This window comes from Coloeus monedula, assembly GCF_965178545.1.
Source record: "Coloeus monedula genome assembly, chromosome: Z".
Taxonomy (NCBI): Eukaryota; Metazoa; Chordata; class Aves; order Passeriformes; family Corvidae; genus Coloeus; species Coloeus monedula.
Window position 1 is genome coordinate 52,926,910 of NC_138822.1, and position 12,134 is coordinate 52,939,043.

General features: G+C 38.7%; 1 protein-coding gene across 1 annotated transcript in view; it reads left to right on the top strand.

Moving 5' to 3' along the window:
* PIGG (phosphatidylinositol glycan anchor biosynthesis class G (EMM blood group)) overlaps window positions 1-12,134 on the top strand; it is an 84,538-nt gene that overhangs the window by 23,062 nt on the left and 49,342 nt on the right. The window contains exons 8-9 of the mRNA XM_082300915.1: window positions 73-354; window positions 7,755-8,212. Coding sequence (XP_082157041.1) covers window positions 73-354; window positions 7,755-8,212 — 740 coding nt within the window. The remainder of the gene's footprint in view (window positions 1-72; window positions 355-7,754; window positions 8,213-12,134) is intronic.

Consider the following 12,134-nt stretch of genomic DNA (forward strand, 5'->3'; position numbering starts at 1 on the left):
GATTTTTTTGTATGAATTCTTACTGTATGTTTTAGCTAACTCAAATTTATTAATCCTCTGTTTTTTTTCTAGGTTCTGCTGCTGCTTTTGCTCAGTGTTCCTAAAGCCCTGAGCAAGCAGGCAGAATTTGAAGTGCCCCTCTCCCCTCCACTATTCTCTCTGCTGTTTTACTTGATGTGTCTGCTGCTGTGTGCTGTTCATGTCATTGTATGCACATCAGCAGAAAGTTTGTGCTATTTCTGCAGTATGTCCTGGTTAACAGCAGTTGGAGTGATGATGCTGATTTCTGCGCTCATGTGTGGTATTTTATCTGCTATTGCAAAGATGTTTGAGAATTCCAGACCTCCACCAAAGGTAAGAGCATGCATTAATTAGGGTTAAATAGGTTTTTGTTTTTCATGGTATACTGTCAGTTAAAATTTTGTTTTCTCTGGGTATGCTTAAAGAAATTCTTATTTGTAAAGTAGTTAGAATAGTTTAAAACTGTAATTGAAATGGGCTGCTTTCACTGTGGCATGATGCCTACTGATGAAGATCTAAGAAGTGCTTATTTTGACATAATTGAAGAAATGTTTTAAATACTGTACAATATTTTTCAGTTGACTTTGTGAGATTGGAAACAGTTATGCTGTGTACAAATCCTATGCTGTTACACAGTTACATTTCACAGTTGTAATTAAAGCAAGATGTATCGTACTTTACAGCAATATGCACAAAGGACAGTGATGATCTGTCCTTTCCCATATTCAACAGACAGTAATGCTCTAAGAAGAATTTATTCGGCCAGTATACCTTTTCTTATATTGGTACTATTAATGCTTGGTTGTTTTTTTTTTTAATAGTTTTGAAAATGCAACAGCGGGAGCTAATTTAATCTGTCTTTTTTACTTTTTAAGTTTAAGAAATAGAGTTTGTTATAAACTTTGGCATTGTCAAAGTGTTCTCAGTGCAAGGAGTTACCTTCTGTAAGTTACTTGATGAGTTTTATTGTTATGTTGAATAGAATACAGGTAATTCCAAGGAAATAGAATTTGCAATGTCCTTTCTTCCACTGTGAATGTTAGTGTGCCAAGAGCTGTCAGTCACACCATAAAATAAGCTTCTAGCTGTTTTTTCTACTGTTTGTTAGTCATATTTTTCAAAGGTCTCTGATGTTCAATAGCTTCACTGCTCATAGTACTCCGTTGGATGGTGCAGCCTCTGTGTAGTACAGTCCTTCATCAACCTGTGTTTCTTAGAATCATGCTTGGGGGTTTAGTACCTTTTTTTAAAATGTGTGACAAAGTATGGCAAGTACATTGCTTTAATGATATGATGACATATTCCGTCAGGATAAAAAGCAAACTTTCTGACTTGAAGAAACATTTAGAAACAGCTGTATTTCTTACAGTTCAGAAAATTCAGTATTCCTGAGTAAAGATTAATTTTGCACTCTGTGCAGATATGTGCTGTAATTTCTGAGTGTAGATTTAAATCTAAATTCTTAAAAGTAAGGTTGCTAATATTTTTTATCCAGACTATACCAGATTATAATTTTGTTTCTGTAATTTCTGGTTCTTTTTCTTAGAAAAAGAAGATGAATACAGCCTTGAAATAATAATTAATGTCCCAGTGTATTCTGTAGAGATCTCACATGTACTTGGTGTGCAATGACAAACAAACACAACTAAGAAAGATAAACTTGTTTTTCATTGTGTTACCAGTTTTTCTAATTTTAGTAAGCAGTAAAAATCTAGATATGTTGAGTTTTGTAGACCTGCATAAAATTTACATACATTCAAAAGCATGGAGAGCAATGACAACAGATTTCTTCTCCAGGTGGATAGTCTCAAAGAATCACAGAATATTAGAGTGGTCTGGATTGGAAGAGATCTGAAAGATTCTCCGGTTCCAAATCCCTTCCATGGGCAGGCACACCTTCTGATGGACCAGGTTGCTCAGACCTCTGTGTAGCCTGACCTTGAACACTTCCAGGGATGGGGCATCCACAGCTTCTCTGGGCAACCTATTGTAGTGTCTCACCACGCTGAGATAATCTGCTTCAAGTTGATAATACACAAATGAGATTTTCAGCAACATTTTCCAGATTTGTATGTGTGTTTGTTTTTTCAGGGCTGGGGCAGATAGAAATAAAAAATACTGGATTCTCCATCCCTGGTTGGTCTGTGATCATATTCCTGTCTATCTGAAAATATGGGAAGCTTAAGTATGTCTTATGAAGTATAGGCAATAGTAATTCTGATTGAGGCAGACATGACTTTGTATTCAGACCTGTAGAAACACATTTTTGTCATCCTGTCTTCACTCCTATTCCATAGGTGACTGAATTTCTGAATGTATGTCTCATCTCATCAGTCAGGGAGGCTTTGCTGTCTCTGTTCAAGTTCCAAAGAAAGCTTGAAATATTTCGTAGGTTTAGTTACTATGTAACTTAATTCCAGACATGTATAAAAGCAGTGTCTTGGTTCTCATTAATATTTTTACCAGTCTCAGGACTGCTGTAGAATGTTATGGTGGGGTTGTTTTGGGTCACTGTTTAGACAAAAACGGAGTCTGGAGAAGGTGAAAGGAGCAGTGTATAAATCTGGTGCTGCTCGTAATGCAAATGTGTTCCAAACATTCATCTCTGGCTTTCATCACCTTTCCAGTAGAATGCCTAGATTTTGGGGGAGAAACAGATTGTTTTTATATGCTGTGTGTTGATCTCGAAGGGCCTTCGGTGTGAGTTATGAGTATCACTTATGCTAAAATATCTCTGAATCCAAGTGTTTTGTGACCTGTACATCTCCACATTGTGAATCTGCGTGTGGGGTTGACTTCTGAAAGAATTCTGAAGCCCTGGTCTTCTAATGGTGAGAGTAGAATCCTGAATCGTGGTCTTTCTGGTTAAAAAAAAAAAGCCAAAAAAGCCTTTTCTAAGCTGAAGCTCTACGATAAAATGTAGGTATTTTAAAAGTAATTAAGATAAGCTCTCCTGTTAATGGCTTCAGAGCTTTCTTCCTTCAAATTGTTTCCGTTCACATCTAGAGATTTCTCTGAAGTGCTTCTCATTTGTAATGCTTTTTTTTCCCCACTGTGGCTGAATATAGAAACTGATTACCAAGTTCATGAATTTTCTGAAGACCAGTGCAGGCAGTGTTAGCATCTGCTTCCTGACTGTTATTTATAGATTCTGATTGCTATGTTTCTAGCAGCACCAGTCCCTTCTTTTAATGATACTTCAGGCTTTAAATAGTTCTGCAGCCCTTTATGAATTCCAGAAAATGTTAAAAATTTTAACTTCTTGTTCAGAATTTCAGTGTAATTGCTTGGTAGTTGATTTAAGTGTGTTATTTACTACTAGTAGTTGTGTTTTTTTCCCCCCATTTCTGATAGAAATAAAAACGAACTTTTTTTTTGAAACTAGAACACGAAAGTTAAGGCTTATCAAGTAGAGGTCTTGAGAATTTTCATTATGCAGAATTTTAGTGGGTTTTTATTACATCTACAAAATGTCCTTCTTTCTGTTTATTTTAAAGCACCTGTTCATTTAACAGTATTTTTGGTTTTCCTCCTTTGTTTGATATTCTTGATGAGTTGAACAATGTTACATTTTTATGCAATTGCACCTAAAATATTTTTGGCATTTTTTGACTTGGGCAGAAGAAAGCTGATTGGGTGGTGTCTTTACCAGATAGCTTTCAAAAATGATCCCAAACTAATGTGAAAATGTAGGAGCAACTGTGGTCTGTAGTACTTTGTCATGGAAAAGTTACCATCATAGAGAATCAAGACTGGGTTCTGGGAGCTCAAGTATCAGAAGGGAACATATTGATAAGTGTTTAAATTGTGAGCATGAAAAACAGAATGTTTCTCACCTGAAATGTAGTTGCAGAATTTCTCAGGCATTGACTGTAGATGGTTAACCAAAAAAAAAAACCTGTTAATTGGAATAAGACTCAGAACATAGACTACAGTAGGTCTTATTTCAAAGTGAAGAAGTTTCGAAATTTAATGGTCAAAGGTGCATATATTCCATCATTTATGTACTGGCACTTCTGCAGGCTAGCAAGGTATGTTCAAAGATAGGGCAGAGAGGTCAGTTTCTGTATTGCTTGAATACTAGTGCTCATACACCAGTTGTTGAAGCTGCCTTGGTTTGGGATATGATTTGCAGCCTGAGATTTAAAAATTTTTAAACAAAAGATTCTATATTAAGTTCGTTTGCCAAGATATCAAACAAGCTGAGAGTCACACAGGTTTTTTAGTATCTGGAGTGTCTGCTGACTTCGTGAGGGTTGGACATGTTCAGCAGCTGGGAAAACAGAGCTGTGAGTATCAGAGTAAGACCTACGTTTCAGTGCCTTTAAACCAAATCTAAAAACTAGGTACAATCTAAGTAATCTAGGGTCAGACTGTATATGACACCATACTCATGGCATTCCTAATAAGGCGCAGTTCATATATAAGGGATTAGACATAAATTTAGAAAACTTTGATGGAGGTATTTCCAGAATTTCTTAAGATTATCAAGTCTCTGGAGATTATAATAGCATCATAATTTTTAATTTTGCGTAGTGATTTAACTCTGATCTGAAATGTGGTTTATCAGTAAATGTCATTCAATTTTAATCCTTTGATGTGAATGTAAGAGTCTTTTTTTTTCTCTTTTCACTGAAGTTGTAAGAGACAACCAGGCAAGAAATACAGATTTCTGATCCTGGGACATTTCACATTAGTGCCATCATCTTAATGAGGTTTTTGTATGTTCCCCATTGATAATGCATCACTTCTTCAGTTTTCATATCAGTTGCTGACAGCAACCAGGTACAAGATACCAATCCTTCTATAGATTTTATGTTTTGTCTTACAAAGAAGACAAATTATATCACAGACTTGTTCATTCTTATTTATTTAGGATCTCAGATTCCTTTGTCTCTGCAAGCAGGTGGTGCTTACATGCTCATTTATTTAGTTAGCCAAGATCTTTAAGGTCAGCATGGTAGAATTATTGGAATTTAAACTTGCTGAAGATCAGTCATGTACTGTTCTTATCTCAGCTTTGTGAATTTCATGCTCTTTGGTCTTTGCACAGACAACCTTGTCCTTTTGTTCCAAATACCAGCGTATGGTATTTACTTTTCAGAATAGCATACTAAACAAACCTGAGTGGTCTTTAGAACAGCAAAGAAATTTCAAATGCTAGTAAATTTAGATTGAAACTGGGCATTTTTTCAGATTATTAGTATTTTTTCCCCCATTATTGTGTGTAACCTCATAGGGGCTTTTTTGGTTGTGTGGGGTTTTGTTTGTGTGTTTGTTTGTGTTGTTGGTTTCTTTTAAGTGAAATGACTTTGGTGTCATGTATTCTTTAACAGCACAAGAAATGAAGGAGATGTGAATAGTTTATATTTGTAACTATAGCTCCTGCATTCTTTCACGTCTCAAAATTTCGGTTTTGCAAAAGTTTTTTTCCCCTAAAGCAAAATTTTCTAGTAATGTTAACTATCTTCTTGCATTGTGTATTTGTTGTCTTCTCTGTATTACATACTCTTGGTTATTGAACAAAAATATGTATGCTGCTGTCAGTAAGTCATAAACACAAGTGAGACTTGCATCTAAGATGCTCAGAGATACTGATATTGTTTATACCTGCTCTCTTGTTACCTGCTCAAACGTCAGTTTGTTTCAATTTCCTTTCAACATGATTTATACCGTGCAGGAATTTTAGTACACTGTGCATCTTTTAATGTAGCATGTTCTCTGTGAAATTTATCCCTGTGAATATTCAAGATTTTTTAAAAAGTTTGTTCATAGGTCAAATGTAGGAGGATGATGTGGTTAAAATACACAGTTAAAGAAATAAATGTGAAAGTAGTTTCAGAGATCTTTGTTCTGGAGTAAAAATGGCATGCAGTAATTTAGATCTGGCTTTTAAATTTTTGTTTTATTAGGTGCTTAAAATACGAGTTTAAGAGATGCTCTATGATATTCTCTAATAGAGCAAAAATAGAGAAAATTAAATAGTAATGTATGATTTTCGACAGTGTCTTTCCCAAAATTCTTCACAAGTATGTATATTATCCTATTTGTTAAGGTATGTTAGGAAGCTTCTGCTGTCCTCTAGGGCTGGGGTGTTTGTCTTGCCTTGCTGTTGGAGCACAGCTGTGCATGCCCATCCTGGGTCACTGTCCCCACCTCTGGCTCTGACTTTGAGGGGAGGTTAAACAGACAGGTGTTTCCAGTCAGTCGCCCCGTGACCACCCACACATAGGTGCGTACTCTGGGCCCTCCAGTTAATAATGCTGTCCTACAAGCTTGGTGATCCACTGTCTCTTTTCCCGTTGCTGACACTCTTACCTGTCTTGTATGTACTCTGATCCCTCCAGCTGCTGGCACCTTGGGCTTATGGTCCTGGTGGCCAGTGGTACCCTCTCCAGTGACTCTGGCACATGCTGCAGTCATGGCACTGCAGATGTGTGGGTCCGGTGACCCATGATCACTCTGCAGCTGCTGGCACCTGCTTTTACTTGCTTTGGTCTCAGGTTGCTGACATGCAGGCTTGTCCCCAGCTACTTGCAGTGGTGTCTCGCAACACCCACCTTTGGGACAGGGTGTGGAGTTGCACAGAAAAATAGGAGAAGATTTAATAAGACAGGATAGGCCACAGAGACCAGGCACAGGGCTCAGTCAGAAAAGTGCGCTGGCTCCTGCTTATATGTAACTTTCCCCTTTCTCCTCTTACTTTGCCCCTGTTTCCAGCATGTTCCTCATCGCCTCCTCTTCCCCACCCTTGACGCTTTCTTGAAGCTTTGCTTTATGAGTACAGATCCACAGGTGCCATTGGATATCTGTAACACCCTTGTACTGTCACTTCCCACTTACCTGTTACAGAGTCCAGACTGATGCTCTTCAGAGCTATGCCTGTGATTTCTTATTGCCCTGTCAGTTAATGGCTGAAGAGTTTTGGTCATCTTTATGGTCTCCCTTAGTGCTTACTTATCATGGTTGTGTCTCTGTGTGGTCTTTTTATAGCTCTCGCTGTGTGCTGAAAAGGTTCTTTACCTGATAACATCAATGAACCAGGTGCTTTCAACTTCCTCATGCCTTTATGCTTTATCTTAAGCCCTGTCATTGAAGGTAGTGATGATAAGGCAATTCCAATTAGCCGCTGAGAACAGAAAATTGAGCTAATGGAGGCATTAGACAGAAAATATTGTGGTTTTAGATAGTCATGGTGTGTGAATAAAAAATAAAAAGGTAAAGATTTAAAGTAGGTTTTATGATGAAAGACTCATTTCAAGCTAAGCAAGGTCAAGGAGTGCCATCAGGCAGTAACTTTGTTAACTTGAATAGTGAAGGCTGTCACTATATTGAGTTGAAGATATCACGGATTTGAACTACTAGAGAATTACCTATTATCTATATCTCAGGTTTGATTTCTGCAGGATTTCTATTTTTACTTCTACAAATATGCAACAGGGCATGAACTTACAGGGTGATAGGGAATCTTAATCTGTACAGTTGTGATGTTTATTCATAGAGAAGTTTTATTCCTTAAACAAAATGCAGTTTTAAAAATTACTACTATGTTGTAGTGCTAAGTATGCTTAACTGAAATGATTCTTCTATAAATTTTTGAGATTTCTTAAGATAGCAATGTTATCCTGCTGTATATTTTGTTTTCATTGTTGTAAGCACTCTATGAATACTTACAAATGAAATTTTTAGTCCTTCACCATGGCTTTTTTGTTTGTTTGTTTGTTTGTTTACAGAATCCTACTGTGTCCACTTCTAGCTGGTCAGAAATAGATGTGCTGATTCTGGCTGGAACTATTGGCCATGTTTTGAGCTTGGGGGCAAGCAGTTTTATAGAAGAGGAACATCAAACCTGGTATTTCCTTATCAATACTCTTTGTTTGGTGCTGTGTCAGGAACTTTGTAGAAATTATTTTCTTCTGAAAGAATGTGACCCTCAACATAACAGCAATGTGAAACAAAATTTTGATAGTATTGGGGAAACCTCTGAGTACAAGAATATAGACATTCCAGCAGCAAGTAATTCAAAACTGGGCAAGGCCACCTCTTCATCTGAATTCGTAAAAGGATCAGATAAGTGGATAAGTGTAGCAACTCCATGGATCATCCTTATTTGCTGTCGGCTGCTTCGATCCTTGAATCAGACGGGTGTCCAGTGGGCTCATCGGCCAGACTTTGGACACTGGTTGACAAGGTGGGTATCTGATTTATTGTCACACTTTCTGCCTCATTTAAAAATTAATGTGTGTTTCATTTGGTGAAATATGTATATATTTCTGTATGGTCTCTGACCGGAAAGTGCTGCAAACATACAAAACAGATAAACAGTGAAGTGACATAAGAAATTTTTCATTGCTATTTCATGCAGGAGTAATTCCTTGTGTGTTATCAATAGTTTATAATCTTTGCCCTGCACCATGACTTATCTAATTAATGCCAATTATACATGATAGGTTTATCAGAAGCAAAAAGTAAATATTTTCCTTACATAAGTCAACAGTGTCTGGTTTGAGAAATTAAAAATCACTTAATAGAATTAAACTCTTGAAATTAAGACAGTAAGGTTCTGCATAATTCCAAACTTTATGAAGTCACAGGAGAAGATGCCACACATAGAATTTTTCCTTGTCTATCACATGCTTGTAATGTGTGAGTGAAAAGCTGAAGGAATTTTTTGAGTGTATGTAATAAGATAAACTAGAAAAGGACTTTTTTATAACTGAAGGTACAGCGGAGAAGGGCTTCTGCTTTTTCTAATAATTTCAGTACTTTTGAGAACTACAGTTACTATTCAGTGATACTTGAACTGTCTCATGTAGTTCAGTTGGTACATGGAGAAGCAATACTTTTTGACTGTCTAGTCAGGGTTTTGGAAACAGCAGATGAAGAGGCTCTGCTGTGTAAGATAAATAGATTTCTTGCCAGTATCTTACAATACCTGGATGAAATGTCATTCGTCATTCATTAAAAATTACATGAGCAAATGGACTAATATGAGACTTGTTTTTTATTGGCAGCCTCACAGATGAAATGCTAATTGCAGTGACAGGCATGAGTGCTGAAAAACATGAGTTATGAGGGAATTTATCCTATTATAGCGATTGTTCTATACCAGAGTTTTTACCATGCATTTTTGCTCTTGAGGGGAGGAAATGAGGAAAAAATGTTGTGTTTCCTACATCAAGACTGTGTGACAGGTAATTCACTCCTTCATTATGAGCTAAGCCAATGTGTGAGCAGTATGAGATGTGATTTGGTGTGACTGTGAGGATTTTTACAATTAATCCTGAGCATCTGTGAAAGATTTATTTGCCCAATAATGTCCTGAGCCAGATTTTTTCTTCAGACTGTCAGTCCTTTTCTTTGGAGTGTGCTGGTGCTACAAAGCCATGAAACAAGGACCTGATAAAGCTGAAAAATTTGGTTTGTTTCAAATATATCAAATATATGCTTTTACTCATGTGGTCCCCCAGAGATGTTTATTGACTCTTGGAAATGTTACCAGACTTCTAATAATTCTGTGTGCATTTATGGACTTAACTTTCAAAGATCCTGTCTCACTTTAATACGCTCCCACCTCTGATTTTGTGGCGCTAAGTATGCCTATAGAGCAGTGAAACGTTTTACAGCCTTGGGCTGTGGGCGCCTCAGGGAGATAACACAGGTGGAGTGTAGACTGCAGGTAGACCAGGTGCTTCCTGATTTATAACGGAAGTGGGAAATCCTGTGTGCCCAGCTGTAACACTATTGCCTGTCAGGAACTTAGAAGCAACCGGCTCAGGTAGACCCAAGGTTTTTTACACCTGTTCTGTCTTACTCTGTGGTTTTTTTTGTTGTTGTTGAGGAAGGAGGAGGGACAAGGAAGGGAGGAGGTTATTTTTGTGTTTGATTTTTGTCCCCGTGGATTGGAATTCATGTGGATTTGAATTATGTCCATATCTTTCTCTGTATTGGGTAATGCATAACTGGACCCCTGGCTGAACACAGAGTAAGAAATAACCTTTCTCTGTCTTCTGGTAATGTTCTTCATATGCAGCTCCAAATGCTGTTGGTTGCCTTTGCTACAAGGGCATGTTGTGTGCTGACTGTCGAGCTGGGGTCCACCCAGGCACTCAGAGTCACCTCTGAAAAGTTGGACAGCCCCTAGTCTGTCCTGATGTGTATAGCTATTTGTTCCAAGGTGCAGGACTTGCTTCTTGCCCTTGCTGAACTTCGTAAGATGCCTGGTGGTCAATTTCTCCAGCCTGTCAAGGGGCCTTTGAGTTCTGTATTGTGTGCAGACTTGTGGAGGGAGCACTGCCCCATCGCCCATGTCATTAGTGAAGACATCAAACAGTATAGGCCCCAGTGGGGGCCAACCCTTATGTCCTGGGGTTGACAGATAGTGACTGGTCTCCAGGTGGACTTCGTGCTGCTTATGGCAACCCTGTGAATCCATCATTTGAGTACTTTCCAGTTCACCTAACTGTCCACTTTTCTAGCATGAGATTTCCTATGGGGATGTTACGGGAGCTGGTGTTAAAAGCCTTGTTAAAGCACAGATAAACAACAATGCCTGCTTTTTGCTCTTCCACTGAGTTTATCTCATCACAAAAATCTGTCAGGTTGATAAAGTATTGTCCTTTATAAAGCCATCACAACCCTATTATTAAAGCTGTCTGCCTCCCCCTTCAGTAAGGCTGAAGTACAGCAGCTAGATATCAAAACAAAAACATCAGAATTTTACAGGCGAATTTCTTCCTCTGTTCACTATCAAAGTGACCTCACATTGAGTGTATTTGCTTGGGTCTTGAAGCAGGTAGAAGAGAGAAGATTCTACAGCTATACTCTTAGGCTATGACTGATTATTTGGCTGAAACAGTATACTGTAGGAGCTTTTGCCATACAAGACAAGGAACCTGCTCTCTTTTTACTTGCCTCACTTGCCCTGTATTTTATGTGTTCCTGTGTCAGTATGGTGAAATAAATCACTGAATAGACGTGTCTGGAAAAATAACTCAAGATGGCATGAGAAACTCTTGGCTTTCAGTTGGATCACTTCTCACTCTGATTTACCATCAGTCTTCACAGGCAAATGGGCTGGCTTGGTAACAGGAATGCAGGATGGGAAGACTGTACAAGTCAGCAGTGCTGCTGTTGAGATTACTGTAAGAAGAGAACGTGGAAGTATCTGGATCTTTTGAAGTGTTGCAGACAAACAGATTTTTCTTTCTGCCACTGTCAAGCATTCCTTAAAAAAAACCCCTTGCCTTTCAAATCTAATTGAGAAAGAAGCAGTGATTCCTGACCCTGTACTTTGGGAGGCTTAAAAAGATTATGCAACAGTCCAAAGTGTTGTGCCATGGCAGGATAAGAGGATGTGTGATTAGGACTGTCACAGTTCTGCCTTCTCCCTTCCATTGATGTGTACTAGTTTGAAAACAAGCCAGTGGGAGGCACCAAGTCAGAATAACAATTAATTGGGGAAATTTAAAAAAAAGGGGGAAAAAAACTAAAAGAAAACACTGGTTCAAACTGACAGAGTCAAGATACAGCCTGAGTCCCTGTTAGGCAGGGTGGTGGTAGCAGTCTGAGAGAAGTGATCCTGTAGAAAAAAGGGTCTGCTCTTCCTCAGAAGGTCCAGTGGTGGCTGTGTAGCTCCTGTCCTCTGGAAATCCAGTGGAAAGGCCTTGTCTCTGGTGTTCAGAGTCTCAGCTTATATCCACTCTGGGATGCTTGGTTCCTCCCTCTGGGTGGAGCATCTCACAATGGGGTAATGAGTCATGAGGCCAGGTGTTGATTGGGCCCATTAACAGATGATAGTCCAGAGGGAGTTATCTATGAGTCATGCGGCAGGACAATGATGGGCCATTAACAGCAAGATAGCCTGGGGGGAGGAGGCAAGGAAACACTGCCCCACCTGATTTCAACGGCTGATGGGGATGGTAATAGAATACACTGCAACCCAAGACAGGTGTAACTACTGCTGTGCCTAGGGAGCAGGTGAAAGAATGGAACCCTGGCAGCCCTGGCACAGGTTGGCTCATGCTGCTGTGGAGCTACATCCTGATTTAGAACAAAGGAGCAGGTTTTCAGCCTAACAGGAGAATATTATGTATGTTTCCATGCTGACAGAT